The 17,967-nt window shown below is 45.3% G+C and overlaps 1 protein-coding gene across 1 annotated transcript; it reads left to right on the top strand.

The window, feature by feature from the left end:
* The first annotated feature begins 1,129 nt into the window (after positions 1–1,129).
* LOC138961886 (frizzled-10-B-like) lies at positions 1,130–15,986 on the top strand. Its single transcript, XM_070333568.1, has 3 exons — positions 1,130–2,618; positions 10,994–11,165; positions 13,486–15,986. The coding sequence occupies exons 1-3, from the start codon at positions 1,753–1,755 to the stop codon at positions 14,608–14,610; spliced, it is 2,163 nt and encodes a 720-aa protein (XP_070189669.1). The 5' UTR covers positions 1,130–1,752; the 3' UTR covers positions 14,611–15,986.
* Positions 15,987–17,967: the final 1,981 nt, after the last annotated feature.

Here is a 17,967-nt window from a genome sequence, read left to right as displayed (position 1 = left end):
TAACGATGTCTAAAGGCATTCAAAATTTAGGTTACAACTTCTTTGAAGAAGAAGAACCAGGGCTGGGCATCGGTAGCTAGGCATGGGACAAGCATCAGCTTCAGGGGGCTTCGCCCCCTGACCCCCACAAGGGGCTCTGCCCCTTGACCCCGCCCATGAGCGGACGAGGGGGGGGGGGGGGGGTTCTAGGGTTTCCGGACCCACCTTATAAATATAAAAATATAAAAATATTGAATGAGGTATGCATTTCTTTATTTTACATTGAGTTTCAATTTTGGGGGTTATAATCAGTGACAAAATCTGCTGCCTGAAACTGGTAATGATCATCCTCAGAATGCACCAGATTGCACCATTTTGCATCCTTTTTTCAAAATTTTCTGGGGGGGCATGCCCCCGGACCCCCCTAGCATGCAAGCTAGGCGCTTCGCGCCGTCGGCTCGGCGCTTCGCGCCTTCACACCCATATCTTCACAATATACTTTTGAACCCCCCCCCCATAAAATGAACTGATTCGCCCCTGCCGCCAGGGGGGATATCCCCCTGGACCACCTCTAGCAACCCCCCCACCCCCCTCCTCTTAGCCTAGTCCGGCCCTGAGGTGGGTACAGAAATAAATGCTCTTAGATTACTTCCAGACTAGTTGTGGGCCAGCCCCCATATCCAAAGTTCCACAAGTCCACGAATACAACAGAAGTGTCAGGTAAAACTTTGAAGATGAACAGACGAGGATGACAAAACAAGTGAATGATCAAGACAGAAGCGTGCAGCAGTCAGACGAGTGTACAATTGATCTGGACACAGACATCAAAGGTGAACCCGGCTACACACCATAATAGCTCCATACACAGAATAGCCAGCATCCTCATCTAGTGGCGGGCGTAAGTAAACCGAGAGACGGATCAAAGCGTTTGAACACATTCTTCTTGCAACCGGTGTCAATAAAAACACCCAGGCCGCGTCGAGTGTTTTCGCCTATAACAACCGCAAACTTCAAAGAGGTATCAGCACGCGCGCCACATTGAGTGGCAGAAAGGGGCGGAGCCTAATTCCATAGATCACGGCCGATACCCACAGCGCGCGGCAGGTGATTGACAGGCGAAGAGCGCTCCTGCTGGCGACTTGGCCGCTCAGGTTACCGCCTACGTCCCCACCTTCTGTGCGTGCGTGCGATATCCCTACACAAAACAAAGTAGTTCTGAGGAACCTTAGCCAAGTTTTCCGGGTTGATGAAGTAAAATGTCAAACTTTTGACAGAGATATTCTTGTATACGACTCACGTTACACACGGGGTGCAAAAGCCTTTTCAGTAAGACGCATTAACGGAATAGAGTGTCGTAAAAGTTGTCGTCTGCAAGCGTATGAAGTTTAATGGCGCCGCATGTCGGGGCGCGCGAAGAGGAGCGACAGAACGACTCGGATCGCTCTCTCACCAGTCAGTCATTGGGTTTGGTGTTGACAGGGAAGGCTCATCACGCCGCTCTACCCGTCCGCTCCCACGTCAGTCCGCCAGTCTGTCAGCCAACGGAGCACCACGGTACCGAACGCCACTACTGTCTTGTGCTTCCAACTTCTTCACTGCTCTCTGCTTTCGTTCTCAGTCTCAACACAGCGCGTGCACGGCAGTTGTAGCAGTAGTAGCGGCATCTCGCCAAGCACACACAGTTACCGCGAGTGACTCGAAGAAGTGAGAAAGTTGAGTGGCAGGCGTGTTGTTGTGTAGTGTTGCGAATGCGGGGTGTATGTACACACAGCCATGCGGCCTCCGACGGCCGATCAGAGCAACAGTGGTGAGGGTTCTTCTCGCTGGCCTCGTGGATGTGGTAGTAGCGCTGGTGGTGGAAACGCGACACTGTCGTTCATTCACCAGCATGACGTGACACGGGATGGATATGGATATCGATACTATACTACAACGTACAGCCCTCAGTGTTCTAACGGAAACAGACAAAGTGTGACGATGACGACGACCCCACAGTGTTCTAACGGAAACGGGCAAAGTGTGACGATGACGACGACGAGGAGTAGCAGGAGGATGGTTCGGTCCCCGAGGTTACCTAGGAGTGTGACGGTGGTGATGGTGACGCTGTGTGTTGCCATGGTGACGGCGACGGGTGTCTCGGGGCTGAACCTGGACCACCCCCACATGGCGGGCCGGTGCGAGCCGGTGACCATCCCAATGTGTCTGGACATGCGTTACAACATGACCCGCATGCCCAACCTGGTGGGCCACACCAACCAGAAGGACGCCGCCATCCAGGTGCACGAGTTCATCCCGCTGGTCCAGATCGGCTGCTCGCGCTTCCTCAAGTTCTTTCTCTGCTCGCTGTACGCGCCCATGTGCACGGAGATGGTCGAGGAGACGATGATCATCACGGCCTGTAGGTCTATGTGTCTGGAGGTGAAGTCCAAGTGCGAGCCCATCCTGCAGCGATTCAACTTCCCATGGCCAAGCATGCTGTCGTGCGACAAGCTGCCCGAGAAGAGCGACGCGCGCAGCAACCTGTGCATGGAGGCGCCCAGTGTCACGGACGAGCCGGAGTACGTGCCGGGCACTCTGGGCGTCAACCTGGAGGAGAACGTCGACTGGAAACAGCTTTTCAAGGAGGGGTTTAACCTCGGGTAAGTGCTCACAGGCAGCTTTTTGTTTCATTTTACCCTTTAATTAATCCTTGTGATTGAGGTCACAACTATTATCAGTAACTGTGCTATGCAGTGTCATTGATTCTGCTTCACGAGAGAAGCAGTTCTTCAAGAAGTTCAACCTTGGGTCAGTAAGCGCTCACAGACTGCTTGTTGTTTGTTTACGACCCTTGAGTCGTCACGTTAGTTTTAGGTCACATTTAAGTTGGTCCTTAATTGAGTCTGAAGTCGAATTTGTGAAGACTTCGCGAAGTCTTTTTACCGAAATCTCAGTGCTTAAAGGCATACTAACGCACTCCCGTGTTTACAAAGTGTAGTTTGCCTACAATCGATGTCAAACGCACCATAAGACCATATAATGACGATACGTCACCATGCGCGGACCATAATACATGCATTACAGCTTGTTCTAGCCTCTGAAAAAGTGAGGATGTCAACAAAGCCGCGGTGTTCTCTCCCTTGCATCAACGTTACATGTGTTGCCAAATCTATAAATAGGACGATCCAGATCAAAATGAAAATTCAAATATATATCTCAACATTGAAGGGGTCCTAGACCACAATATTTTGCAGGGAACTTAATTTAGCATGTCTCCAGCTGTTGGTAAAGCAATTAGCGTGTATAGTCATCGAGTACATATGGCTTTAAGCTTTGTGCGTCCAGCTTCGCAAAGGATATTTCGCATAGTCGACTTAGCCCATTTAAGAACAGGCTTTAGTAGCAGTTCTGCATTCGCCTTGATTAAACGAGCTAGAAGCAATTCTTCAAGGAGTTCAGCCTCGGGTAAACTCTCACATACTACTTGTTGTTTGATTACGACCCTTGAGTCAGTGGTGGTAATGTTAGGTCACATTCAGTAGCAGTTCTGCTTTTAGTTTAACTCTGCAAACTAGTAGTTCCGGCTTTACCACTACGGCTACGAAAGTAGCAGTTTTTCAGGGAGTTCAGCCTCGGATATATACATGTGCAACCTTCAGGCTTGTTTTGGTGACTCTCTGGATAAGTCTTTTAAGCTCACAAGTTTGTTGTAACGGACCTGACCTGTCGAAGCTGTTTACCATCAGGCTGACCCTTAGAGGAGAAGTGGCTCTTTAAAGCATTCGAACTCGTGTAAGTACGTAAGCTTATAAAATACAATGAGTTTTAGGTCGGTTTAGTTCATGTTCAGTACCACTACCAGCCAATGAAACATGTTCCCCTTAACTCGCGCTTAACACATGGTTAATATTTTGGGCTGGTACATGAAGAAAGCTATCACTGGAAGGCAAGGCATTTTCGAATAGCTCTCTCTCTCTCTCTCTCTCTCTCTCTCTCTCTCTCTCTCTCTCTCTCTCTCTCTCTCTCTCTCAGTTCACAAGAACAATTACAAGTATGCACTTTGTCTATCCCCCCCTTCCAATCTCTCTCTCTCTCTCTCTCTCTCTCTCTCTCTCTCTCTCTCTCTCTCTCTCTCTCCTCCCCCCCACATACACACACATCCGACACATACACTCACATCAACAGAGAGAGAAAGAGTGTGTGTGTGTGTGTGTGCAGAACTGTGAGAAAGTTCAATAAAATAAGATTGTGGAAGTGCATGGTGAATTTTCAATATATAGGTTATAGTAATTATACAGCCAACTAGTTTGTGCTGCTTGCAATTTTCTTTCCATTTTACGACTTTTCCAATGTAGTTTTTATACATGTATGTATACCCAAGCTTTAGCTAAGAAAACAGAGACAAGTAATATATTGCGTATAACTATAAGTTATTGTGACATGACATTAAATACTTTTGTGAAACGCTGCTTCAAAAGCTCTTCAAAGCTGCAAGAAGTGGTTTGATGCGCTTGCCTTTGAAGCAACTATTAGACTTAGAGCGGGTAATACATCACAAGGTCATTCATAGTTCAGAACGCTGCAAAGGTAAAATAAGTGTGCAAAGCATTCACAAGATGTTAACAGGAAAGAGAAATAAATCACTGTTTAATTATTTTGCAAAAAATGTCATAATCATTCAGTCATATTTTCAACGAATCTTTCAGGCTTATGATTTGTATCTTGTAAGCACGATTCAATTAATAAAAAATAAAAATCTACACACAAGTTTTGCAGGAAGCATCGTCCCAAACGAATCTTTAACCCCTTGCACACAAAAAAGCTACACAACGAAAAGCGGAAATGATTAATGATGGATTTCCTCGGCTTACTATACATCAGAGAGAGAGACTCAGAGAGAGAGAGAGAGAGAGAGAGAGAGAGAGAGAGAGAGAGAGAGAGAGAGAGAGAGAGAGAGAGAGAAACAGGTGTAGAATCATTAATTTCTAATTTCTCCCTCTTTCGAGAGAGAGAGAGAGAGAGAGAGAGAGAGAGAGAGAGAGAGAGAGAGAGAGAGAGAGAGAGAGAGAGAGAAACAGGTGTAGAATCATTAATTTCTCCCTCTTTCATGCCTCGAGTTGATGACCTTCCTGAGCGAGTGAGTGTGAAAAGAATCAAGTATCTCATCATGCAGAATCGCTATAATATCGTTTTGCAACGAAGGCAGAGAGGGTACCTTAAATCCTTCCAGTGTATATTAATTACATGTGCCTTGCAAATCACTTGCCATGGATCCGTCCAGACTTTTCAAGTAAAAGTTTAACCCAAAGAGCATCTTTCCACCCCCCCCCCCCCCCCCCCAAAAAAAATACTGTCAAGCTTTTTGGGGAATTTTTTTGTCTTTTGTTTTGCTCCATTAATTTTGTAACTGACACTGACAGTGACACATTCCTTTATCTGCGAAATTAATTCAGTAAAACTGTCTTTCTTTGCACAAAAAGAGGCTGTATATAGATGTAAGTAGTGGTGTCCAAATGGAACGATGCTCGTCATCAGTGTAAAACTAAAAGCCTGGAGATATATTTATCTGTGGTGTTTTACATGGCATATATATCACACACGAGACAAAAGGCATCTTTAAATGGGGAAATATTGAATCGCTACTTCAGTGGTGGGAAACGATCCAAAGATTGAGCATGGCCTGGCGGGGATAAGTGGTTTGGTTGATTTCGATTTGCCTTTAATACATGTATCTTTTTGATGTTAGCCTGCTTCATTTTGTTTTCAGGAGACCCATGTGAGTGTTGTACAGGGTGTGGGATTTAAACAAAAACTTTGTTGTTGTTGCTGTATTCAGTTTTCCCTCTTAAACAGCATTTATGCAGTTTCCCCAGCGCTTTCCCAAACCGTTTCCTACTTCATAGATTCTTCCGATGTTTTGAATGAAATTCGATTTGTGGTTTTCTCAGTTGTCGGTTCTTTTATTTTTTATCGGTAAGTAAAGGGATATATATACTTATTAGATAAATATTTCTGCTTGAATTAAGCCTGAAAGCAGACCGTGTGCTAAAAATATTCAAGCAGGTACTGTTGCATATAAATCAAAATACATGTAGGGTTGAAGCGGAAACTGTTACATAATATCAAATAGAAGTAGGGATTGGCTTGGGTTTTGTCCACTAGAGATCCATTGACTGACTCAGCCATGAATCAATCAGTCATTTTTGCAAACCAATCAGTCAAGAAAAAAAACTTTCCTTCCGCCACGGGACTAAGAAAACAAACTGAATGTCCCCCATCCAATGATGTTGGTTGCATTGTTTTTCTTGTTCGCCAAAATAAGACGAGCTGACTGACTGCTGCATGTCTATCGGTCAACTGACGGATTGACCCACGTGTGTCGGTCTTTTCCGAATTTAACATGGCAAAAGACCGATGACCGACGCCCAAGCCCACACCGTGGTTGCACCCTTATTTTTTTGTCCGAAGGGAGACACGCGACGTAAGTTTCTGCACAAAATCACCAGTAATTCCTCACAAATGACATATAAATATATCATCACAATGCTCTTCTTCTTCTTCTGCGTTCGTGGGCTGAAACTCCCTCGTACACTCGTGTTTTTTGCACGAGTGGAAACTGATTTACGTGTATGACCGTTTTTTACCCCGCCATTTAGGCAGTCATACGTCGTTTTTCGGAGGAAGCATGCTGGGTATTTTCGTGTTTCTATAACCCACCGAACTCTGACATGGATTACAGGATCTTTTTCGTGCGCACTTGGTCTTGTGCTTGCGTGTACACACGGGGGTGTTCGGACACCGAGGAGAGTCAGTCTGCACACAAAGCTGACTCTGAGAAATAAATCTCCCGCCGAACGTGGGGACGAACTCACGCTGACAGCGGCCAACTGGATACAAATCCAGTGCGCTACCGACTGAGCTACATCCCCGCCAGATGTCAAGAAATGACCATAGATCACATTACAATCGCGTGTAGCCTTTCTCGTGTGCTTGAATTTCCTTAGTAACTGCGGAAAGTCAAAATTTGCACATAATGCGCTTGAAATGTGTAAATACTTGAAGGCCAACGTTCACAAACACATTGAAGCAATGAAACAAATCGATGATATGATGCTATGACACCTTAGGCCAAAGTACAAACGGTAGTTTTGTGAGGATATGTCATTTGTGAGGAATTACAGGTGATTTTGTGCAGAAACTTACGTCGCGTGTCTCCCTTCGGACAGAAAAATAAGGGTGCAACCGCTTCGGACAGATTTGCCTAGTTCAACCACGGAATACGGTGTGAAGCCAATCCCTGTAGAGGTTTGTCGTGGTGTTGATCACCTTCAATATTCTCACGACAAAGGTTTCACTTTCAGGGCTGAATTCACCCGCCGTGTAAGGAAACAAAACCGACAGTTACACAGCTGGTTAAAGCAAGAAATTATAACATGCAGCAGTACTTTGTTTCTGTCCATTATAGTTTTTGCTGACTTTCGCACAACTTGCACACGGCTGATACATAGCACAGTTCGCTTCTTGCCTTTGATGGATTTCACGGTTATAGATATCAGTGTTACTCTGGCTATTTTTGGTGACCGTGACCCCAGGTGGTAGGTTAGGGACGGATGAGTGATTGGCTTTGGACACGGCTCACTGCACGCTCTGGCGGCTGGTCGTTCATTTATAATACGGTATCCACAGACATGGGTCTCACTCTAAGACCAGCGGATAGTTTGACGAACCATGCGAAAATAAACAACACCTATAAACTTTCTTTCTTGGCCAAAATATACAGAGTACAGTATTCCTTTGTTTTTTAACAAAATATAATAGTAATAATAAGAGGAAGAAGACTAACAAATTGCATTTTGCAGAAGAAATTGGAGAAAAGAATACATTACTTCATTTGTATTAGATTAGCCAGAGAGTGACAAGGAAATCAAAATTAATGGATATATTTAAACATGAGGGCTATTTTGGACATGACTGCATGTTATTCTGTGCCCCCCTCCCTCTGTCTGTCTGTATGCATGTTCATCTCTGTCTGTCTGTCTGATGCATCTGTCTGTCTGTCTGTCTCACTCTCTCGGCCTCTGGCTCTCTTTGTATACATGACTATGTGTCTGTGTCTGTCAGTCTCTTCCCCCCCCTCTCTCTCCCCCCTCTCTCTCTCTCTCTCTTTCTCTCTCTCTCTCTTTCTCTCCCTCTCTCTCCGTCTCTCTCTCCCTCTCTCTCTCTTTGTCTCTCTCTCTCTCTCTCTCTCTCTCTCTCTCTCTCTCTCTCTCTCTCTCTCTCTCTCTCTCTGTCTGTCTGTGGAAGAGAAATCAGTTTGAACACCAGGGAACAGGAGACTCAGAAGTTGTACGGCAAGGACTGTTTGTCACAGGATATATATAATATATCCGCTCACTTTGTAGGACCGAATCCGTCCTCGGCAGTATACAGACGTTCAACTTCCAAGTACACTACAGAATTCTCTTGCATGGCTTAGAAACGATGTTCTTCCTTGCAAATCTCTGAAAACCCACACAGAATTCCCTTGGTAGGAAGGCTTAGAATGGTGTACTTTCTGGCAAAACTATAAAACGCAACACATAATTTCCTTGATAGGTAGGCTTAGAATGGTGTTCTTCGTTTGAAAACTCTGAAACCCCACTCAAAATTCTTTTGCGCGGCTTAGAATGGTGCATTCTTCCTTTCAAAACTCTGAAACCCCACTCAAAATTGGCTTGCGCGGCTTAGAATGGTGTTCTTCCTTGCAAAACTCTAACACTGCACTCTTGGTTGTTGCAACGAAACCTGTAATTTGCGGTCCGCGTGAAGATGTGATGAGCGGCAGATAAGATGTCTGATGGTTCCTTCATTGTGCACTGCGCGTTTTCATTTTGTCGCTCGTTTTCCGTCAGACAGTTCACAGGACAGTGATACTCTGTGGCTTCTGATTGTTGTCGTGATAATGAGACATGTACAGCTCAAACAAGTTTGTGTTGATGTTACAACCAGTTCGTGCTGTGTTGTATGAGTGTGTGTGTATCAGTATGTGTGTGTGTGTGTGTGTGTGTGTGTGTGTGTGCGCACGTAACGTACGTACGTGTATGTGTGTGTGTACGTGCGTGCGGGCGTGCGTTTATGTTTCTCTCCGAGTGTGCGTGTGTGTGTGGGTGATATCTATAATAAGATGGAGAGTGAACCAAGCCGGAAACGTGCATTTTGGCAGCTGCTGCAGATGTCACGTAACGTTCGAGAATTGGCCCTACATGCATGCTTTGATGAATAAATAATGGATGTGGGCATGCATTGTGAATTTATGACTAAATTGTATGCCTGCATGCGTGAGAAAGATCAACGATAAGTTTCCTTATCCGGTTGCATTGTCAAGTGGTGATCTTCGGCCTATATCTAGCTTCTCTGCATTTGAGTTAACCCTCGGACATAATCTGCCTGCTCCCTCTCTCTCTCTCTCTCTCTCTCTCTCTCTCTCTCTCTCTCTCTGTAGTCCTATTAACATTTTAAACTACATTGTATCGTTTATTGGCAGAGTCGTTGCATAGTAGAAAAGAAGCAAATGTATGCATTGAATCACTTTGCTCTGTATAAATTGCTGGCAACCTTTAGATTAGTTACATTCATAATTTGTTAACGGAATACACAGAACATTCAGTACTCTTTTGACATAGTGAGTAAAAAAAAAGCGACCTATTTCTCCAACAGCAAAAGTTGACAATCGGACAGTGATGTAGTAGCGGTCAGAAACGTTCAACTGACCCTGCAATCCATCTGCAGTCATGATCGCCGTTGACGTTCCGGCGAGACAGGTTTGGCATTTCCTAGAATGTCAGGCCTGCAGCCAGGGAGCCGTGTGCGGAGATACAGGTCTTTTCTGGCTCCCACCAAACCAGACAATCTACACCAGTAGCTGGATCACATTTACACAACACCGCTTTGTTGCCGTCTGGGTAATGATAGTTCGCTTTGATGTGATCTCGTGGCATTTGTAGGACAATGAAATAAAAGTGCACGCGTAAGTCTTTGTTGGTTGATTGTTCAACTATGGTAAGAGGGGCATTCAAAGGTTAAAGATTCTACACGAAATCATTTCGAATGGTTGTTGCTGGCAGGATCTTTGAGTAACTTTCGTGTGTTACGTTTTCCCCAATAAAAGAAATGTTGCTATGAGAGAAATACAATTATGCTGGTGAAGACATTTTATTTATTTTGTTGTGTCAAAATACTACTCGCATGAAAACGTTCTAGTTGAGGCGGAAAAACTCTTCGTTACAAGTCTGCTTGTAGAAAGAGACCATATAGCTACCCCAAAGCTCTTTAAAATCATTCTCTCTCTCTCTCTCTCTCTCTCTCTCTCTCTCTCTCTCTCTCTCTCTCTCTCTCTCTCTCTCTCTCTCTCTCTCTCTCTCTCTCTCTCTCTCTCTCGTGATGCAATTCAGAGTGTCTCCAGTGTTAAAATTTGTGACCGAGGTGTCTCCGAGTCTCACATTTCTTGGCGAAGGGTATTGATTCCATGTTCCATGTTTTATCACCTCACGCTCCCACAAAAATGCAACATTGATACACGTGAACGCTCCGATTCGAGCCATTACTGTAAATCTGGTCTTGGGTTTGGGCGTGGGTTCGGGAGTAGGAGTTTGGTGTTGTCATTGCTGTTTTAGGTAGTTTTATTTTTGTTGTAATGCCTGTTGAAAAACAACTTTCAATCCTCAATACCTCTCAGTATTTCTCTTTAATCATTTTGTTCTTGTTTTGTAACTTTGCCTCTAGTCTAAAGGCTTTGTATTGTGTTGGGAAGTTTGGTGTGAACGTAATTTTGTTTCCTGAATAGAGCGCGCGGCCAGGTCCCATATGAGTATATCATTTGTGTGTGTGTGTGTTGGGGGGTGCTTGTGCGTGCGTGCGAGCAAACACGCACGCGAACCTGTTTGTGGTCAAATGTGTTCTCGTTTGTTCGAGCTCGCACGCGTTCATGTTGACATTCCGCTATTGATCAAAACTGCCCCCCAAAACTAACACCTTCTCTTTTTATGTCCCTGTCCAGCACCCGCACATCCACTGAGCCAGCGAAGAAGAAGGAGGTCGGGGGGAAGAAGGAGGCAGAGACGTGTCCCCCCCGCTTCGTGCACGTGGACAAGATTGAGGGCAACAACACGTGCGCACCGCGATGTGACGTCGACGTCTTTTTCCGCAAGGAGGACAAACACTTCGCCAAGGTAATTTTGTCATACATGCTGCGTTTTTCAGAGATAAGAATCTTTTTCTTTTGGTGAAATTCCTCATTTCTAACCCCTGGTACTCAGTTTATGAAAAGTTGGACTATAACTACTGTTAATTACTGATAACGATCGTGAAGCAATAAACAGCACCATGGCTATGTGCTTCTCATTGCATGTTTCCTCTTCATTCAGGGGTATGCACATCTTGACAATTCTTATTTTGACATTTTCTGAAACGATTTTCCATTTTATTTGGGCTGTTTTAAATTCTCATTCCTGGCTTTTAGATTGTATTGGAGAGCATACATGTTCAAGTTCTGAAAGGCACTATCTAAGATTTGCTCATAATTTGTTTCTTTTTTAAGTGGCTTAAAGTGAAATCGGTTCTTTAAATAAATTCAGTCTCAATGAGCACAGAAACCAGTATGTGCCCTGTGTCCAAGTTGGGGGATTGTCTTATCCTATGTGAGCCTGATCTAAAATGGTGAGTCATATATAGTTTACACAGGAAGGACTGTGCCTTACACTGAAACGCTCCAATTGATATATGATAAGCTCATGCTGTAATGTCCATGTGTGGTAATGGTTTGCGTTTGTTACGACGGTCAATATAAGCCCCTAACAAGAGAGATAAAGATGAGTACAGAGAGAGAGAGAGAGAGAGAGAGAAGGGGGGGGGGGGCAGGAGCGAGAATTTACATTCTGCATGCAATTTGCAATATTATATATGCTAATGAGAAGACGAATAACTTCATATAACTCACAGGAAGACAGATATATATTTGACAGTCATTTGCCATTTTAAAGCAACAATGAACGACGATGATCAGCTAGTAACGTGGTAGGCCTCTTCAACACTTAACAATTTTATCATGAAATTAGACTGGAACACGGTAGAATGCTTCCCCGTTAGGCCAAAACAAAAAAATAGGTCTGTTTACGGTAACCCGACCGACCCTATTTTTTTCGTGCGATTCTAGACTTTTTTTTGGCATTTGGGGGGGGAAAAAAACGGAAAAAAAACGTAAAAATATGGTTTTTTGAGAAGAAAAAATAAATAAAATTCCTGACCTACCGACCCTATTTTTTTGGCCTATGTTACCGTAAACAGACCTTTTTTTTTGTTGGCCTTATAGCTTTACACCCTTTTTACTGTTGTAGGCCTACTTTTACAGTGCGGACAGGGAAGCGATATGTGATCACGTGCATTAGGTGCATGCAGCATGCGGCGTCATGACTATTTTACACCAGATAAAGCACACTAACGTTTACCCGTTATTGCAATCTATCAATATTCATTTTATGGGGGTGTAAAAACTACGTTATTAGCGAGCTATCATGCAGATAGCGGGGATGTGATATGTTTTGATGTGGGGTGATTTCACGAGAGATAGCCAGGGTGGAACAGCCGTGCCGGCCTTATGGCAACACGTTTTCTGATGGCGTTGACTGACAGCTTTGTGCTAGGAATCTATCAAGTACCCCTCCCCCCCCCCTTCCCCAAACACCCTCACCCACACACACATGTCATACATAGGCTACACACATTCTCCCCCACCTTCCCTCATTGATCCCCTTGTAATCAAAATAAGTTTTCTATTGCATACCCCAAACCCCCTTCTTTTTTTACCCTTTTGCGATTAAAAAAAACCTGATCCCATGAAAGAGATTTTTTCTCACAAGGGACTACACATTGTGAAAAACGCTTTATTATGCCCTCTTTTTTTTTATTTTTACTTCCGTTGAGCTTGCAGTCTAGGGCGCGGGGAGGTGGTGGAGGTGGGGGGGGGGGGGTGGGGGGGGGGGGGAGGGTATAGCGTGTGTATTTCTGTGTGCAAGGGCATGTTAGATGGGAGTTTCCGTTCCACATGGTGGGAATAAGTTTTGAAACTCTGGTGCCGTTTTATTACTTTATTTTTTTTAATTTGTTTTTAGAGGAAATGTTGTTGATTTATAACTGCTGTATGTCACTTCCATGATGATGATATATGATTACTTATATGATTTTAGGTTAAGAGCCAACTACCACTTTTTGTATCCGGATGCCTCTGTTTAAGCCTCTCTATCTGTGCATCTCGCTGTCTCTCTTGCGGCGCTGCATGGCCTCATAGGCTGAGAGGACTTTAAAAACCAACATCTCCCTCTCTCTCTCTTTCTCCCTCTCTCTCTTTTTCTCCCTCTCTCTCTCCCTCCCTCCCTCCCTCCCTCCTCTATTTCACCCCCTCCCCTCCCCTCTCCTCCCTCCCTCCCTCTCTCCCTATCTCTCTCTCAATCATGAACTATAATTTTTAACCGTTGACATACATGTGTCCTCCAGGTGTGGATGATCGTGTGGGCCTCGCTGTGCTGCCTGTCCACCACCATGACGGTCCTCACCTTCGTCATCGACACGTCACGCTTCAAGTACCCCGAGCGGCCCATCATCTTCCTGTCCATGTGCTACGCCATCTACTCGGTCGCCTTCATGATCCGGGCCGTCACGGGGCCCGAGGCCATCTCGTGTGACAAGGGCAGGGACGGGAGCGAGTTCCTCATCCAGGAGGGCCTGGAGTCTACCTGGTGCATCATCGTTTTCCTCGTTCTCTACTTCTTCGGCATGGCCTCGTCCATCTGGTGGGTCATCCTCACCTTGACCTGGTTCCTGGCGGCGGGGAGGAAGTGGGGGGCGGAGGCGATCGAAGCGCTGAGCTCGTACTTCCACCTGGCGGCGTGGGCCATCCCGGCTATCCAGACTATCGTGATTCTCACCATGAGGCGTGTGGATGGGGATGAACTCACCGGCATGTGCTACGTGGGCAACCAGGACATCGGGGCCCTCACCGGCTTCGTCCTCACTCCCCTCATCATCTACCTCATCGTCGGCACTATCTTCATCCTCGCCGGCTTCGTGGCGCTCTTCCGCATCCGCTCCAACCTGAAACAGGAAGGCGGGGGTGGCCCCAACATTCGCAAGCTGGAGAAACTGATGGCTAAGATCGGTGTGTTCTCTGTGCTCTACACAGTCCCCGCCACCTGTGTCATCGGATGCTACTTCTACGAGAGGATGAACTTTGACCGCTGGCAGCAGGAGGCGAGGAGGAGGCCGTGTGTGCCCGAGGAGGGGGGTGGGGGGAAGGGGGACTGCCCCCTGGACCAGTCCATCCCCACAGTGGAGGTGTACATGCTGAAGATCTTCATGTCGCTCGTCGTTGGCATCACCAGCGGCATGTGGATCTGGTCCTCCAAGACTGTGGCCTCGTGGAAACACTTCTGCTCCGGGAGGTTCAAGAGGAGGAAGGCGTCTCACGGGCCGGGGTCGGGTGCGGGTGGGGGAGGGGGAGCTTCAGGAGGGGGAGGAGGGAGCCCCCACTACAACGCCAGCTACCACCCGGCCCCTGTCGTGATCTTGAAGTCGCAGCACGGACACAAACACTTGCCCAAAGTGGCGGGTTCCAGGGTCTGATTGCTGCTTCCCCTGTATCTTTACTGCCTTGACCGATACTTTTGTGGTAACTGTTTGTGAACTGGGTTGACAGGACTCGGCAGCCCTTGTGAAACACGAAAAGATATTTTGTGTCTTCTATCTCACGTGTGGGGCGACACAAGTTTGGACTCTGGGGTTTTTCACGACTTTTCCCCATTGAAACAGTGGAACGTGTTCGGACGTTTTGGGCGTCTTTCCTTTCACTTTTGTGTAGCAACAGTTTGTTCATTGGGATGGCATGATTATGCAGCCCTTGTTGAACAAAAAACCCTGCAGTTTGTGTCTTCTTTCTCATCTGTGTTAGAAACCGCCCGGGCATTTAAACTGCTGAAAGTTGCACGTTTGCCAAATTTTAGTTTTCCGTGTTACATGGGATGAGACTTCCGTGCTATGTACGTTTTATTCACTAAGTGAAAACCTATGTGTTGAGAACGGCTTGTTCTAAACTGTGGAATCTACCTGACATGAATTGAAAGGTGCGTGCAAAACTTCAGAAGGAAAGACAATTCCTTTAGGATTGAAGACTTGTTCTGTTACTTTTCTGAAAATGATTTTTCGGCACGTTCTAAGATTACTTTTAGTTTTACGTTTGCAAACGTGGGGCAAGAGAGCTTTGCCCTTGTTCTAGGGCCTGTTATGTTATTTTTGTTTTGAAAAAAGACCTGTGTTACGCAGGGGAAAGAGAATGCGGGTTATTGTGATTATGTGTACATACGAAATTTGTTTGTTATTTTTTTGTTGAGAAATACGACAAGGTCACTTCAAAGAAAACTTGTGCTAAACAGTATGCAGGATGGCGACTGATAGCCCGCCGTTGTGCATGCGGGCATTGTCCAGATCACGTTTTTAATGGTGGTATTCTTCGCAGCTCTAACTATTTAACCAACTTTACACCGACGCTTGTGTTAGTGTGGGAGCACCCGTCTCTACTGGACGGACGAACATTGACGCAATAGTGAAGTTGAAACAACGCATTTTTCTTGTTCTTCTGTCCACATGGGAGGTATTCATTTAGAACTACAAAGAAGATGTTTTTTTTTCTTTTTCTTGTCTCAACATAGGAAGTGTGAACATTGTTCTACTCAGAAGTCTGTTTTGCTCCCAACATAAGAAGTATGGACACGCTTCTACTCACAAGAAAGTGTTTTTTATTCTCTCAACATAGGAAGTTTGGATATTGTTCTACTCAAAAAAAAGTCATTTTCTAACTCAACATAGGAAGTTTGGATATTGTTCTACTCCCAAGAAGGTCTTTCTCTCTCTCAACATAATTATGAAGTATGGACTTTCTACTCATGCACGAGTTGTGTTTAATCACGCTGGTGACTTCAACTTCTTATAAGCGGGACAGAGACAGAAAAGCGTTAACACGTTCCATAACACCCAACACTGACTGGCATTCTTTTCTTTCCCTCACACATGCTTTGGGTGCTATTCGTTGAGCGATTCGACCCCCCGCGGGTTAGGGGGAAGAATTTACCCGATGCTCCCCAGCATGTCGTAAGAGGCGACTAACGGATTCTGTTTCTCCTTTTACCCTTGTTAAGTGTTTCTTGTATAGAATGTAGTCAATTTTTGTAAAGATTTTAGTCAAGCAGTATGTAAGAAATGTTAAGTCCTTTGTACTGGAAACTTGCATTCTCCCAGTAAGGTAATATATTGTACTACGTTGCAAGCCCCTGGAGCAAATTTTTGATTAGTGCTTTTGTGAACAAGAAACAATTGACAAGTGGCTCTATCCCATCTCCCCCCTTTCCCCGTCGCGATATAACCTTCGTGGTTGAAAACGACGTTAAACACCAAATAAAGAAAAAGAAAGAGCGATTCGATCTCGCCTTTGAAGTCGGCAGCCTATTCTGAGGCCTGAGGAAAGGCAAGTCGTAAAACTGTTGTGTTCAGGACATTACGGACTCGCGTTTTATTTGTCGTGCTGTGACTGTGCTAGCACGGGGCTTGGGAAAGCTGGTTAGCGAGAATCGCCATCGTGACAGCGATATGAGACCATACCGTTTTTTGATGACTTGCCTCCTTCTTGTCATGAGACTGTGTAGTTGTGTGTGTGTGGGTGTGAGAGAGAGAGAGAGAGAGAGAGAGAGAGAGAGAGAAGAGAGGTTGTTTTGTGGGAATGACTTGAATTCAGTAAAAAATGTGAGGCACTGGCAAAATAACTGTCGTGCTTCGTGTGTGTGTGTGTGAGAGAGCGAGAGAGAGAGAGAGAGGTTTTGTGGGAATGACTTGAATTCAGTGAAAATGTGAGGCACTGGCAAAATAAATGTCGTGCTTCGTGTGTGTGTGTGTGTGAGATAGTGAAAGAGAGAGACATATTTCATGTGATTGTTACCACCTAAGTTATAATAAAACTTTCACGAAGAAGACTCCACCTGCTGTTCTGTGTTTGATGATGAAATATTGTTGTGCTTTGTGTAAACATCGTACCAAGGTTACTGCTATGCACACAAGCCTCTGCTCTTTGAAGACACTCGAGAACATTACTCGAGATGTTTCACTCACACTCAAGGATCCAAATGTAGGTTTGTGGTTATGCTATCTGACGACTTTATTCGCTACTTTACACACGTTTACTTAGAGCCGGCCCAGCGGTATACCATAGCCAAACTGTAGGCTACGTTTCAGTTTGTTTTGAGGAATATTCAGGTTGCGTTTGTGAAGTTAGGAGGTAGAGATAAGCGTGAGTTTGCTATGGGGGTAGCGGTGTGTGTTTGTGACTGCGCCACAAGACTGTCAACCAGAGTATGTGGGGTAGGTTTGTGGGGCCCCAGACAGAGAGAGAAAGGAGATAACACCCCAGAGAGTGCCTGTGTTTGTTGTCGACTTCGTGAGCTGACTTTGTGAGCTTGGCAGTCAAGTTCTGTTTCAGTGTCGCAGCATCTGTGTGTCAGTGTGTATGTATGTCTGTCTGTCTGTCTGTCTGTGTGTAAATCTGTGTGTGTGTGCACCTGTGTGTGTGTCTCTCTGTCTCTGTCTGTCTGTCTGTCTGTCTCTCTCTCTCTCTCTCTCTCTCTCTCTCTCTCTCTCTCTCTCATAGTAGACTGAACAAGTGTCTCCCCCCTTACCCGCCTTGCAGTTGTTCTTCTCCATTCCTATCCCTATACTGACTTTTTTTCTGTTTGTCTGTCGTCTGTCTCTGCGCATTTTTCTGTCAATACAATAGTTCAGACAAAAGAATTAACACTCTCTACCCCACCTATGTTGACCAAGTTTTTTTTTAGCGAGACCAGCTGTGCTGCAGCAGGTCACTCAGAATTGTAGTAACTGTGTAGTAACTGTGTAACAGGCTGGAATGCAGGTGTTGTAATTATGGACGTTACAGGAAGC

This window comes from Littorina saxatilis, linkage group LG3 (assembly GCF_037325665.1).
Source record: "Littorina saxatilis isolate snail1 linkage group LG3, US_GU_Lsax_2.0, whole genome shotgun sequence".
Lineage (NCBI taxonomy): Eukaryota > Metazoa > Mollusca > Gastropoda > Littorinimorpha > Littorinidae > Littorina > Littorina saxatilis.
Note: the sequence above shows the minus strand (reverse complement) of the source record. Positions and strands in the feature narration are given on the sequence as shown.

Bases quoted from the DNA above. Each gene is read 5' to 3' on its own strand.
- LOC138961886 (XM_070333568.1), top strand. From the start codon at position 1,753: ATGCGGCCTCCGACGGCCGATCAGAGCAACAGTGGTGAGGGTTCTTCT. The intron at 2,619-10,993 runs GTAAGTGCTCAC...GTCCCTGTCCAG, and splicing joins AAGGAGGGGTTTAACCTCGG to CACCCGCACATCCACTGAGC. The intron at 11,166-13,485 runs GTAATTTTGTCA...TGTGTCCTCCAG, and splicing joins AGGACAAACACTTCGCCAAG to GTGTGGATGATCGTGTGGGC.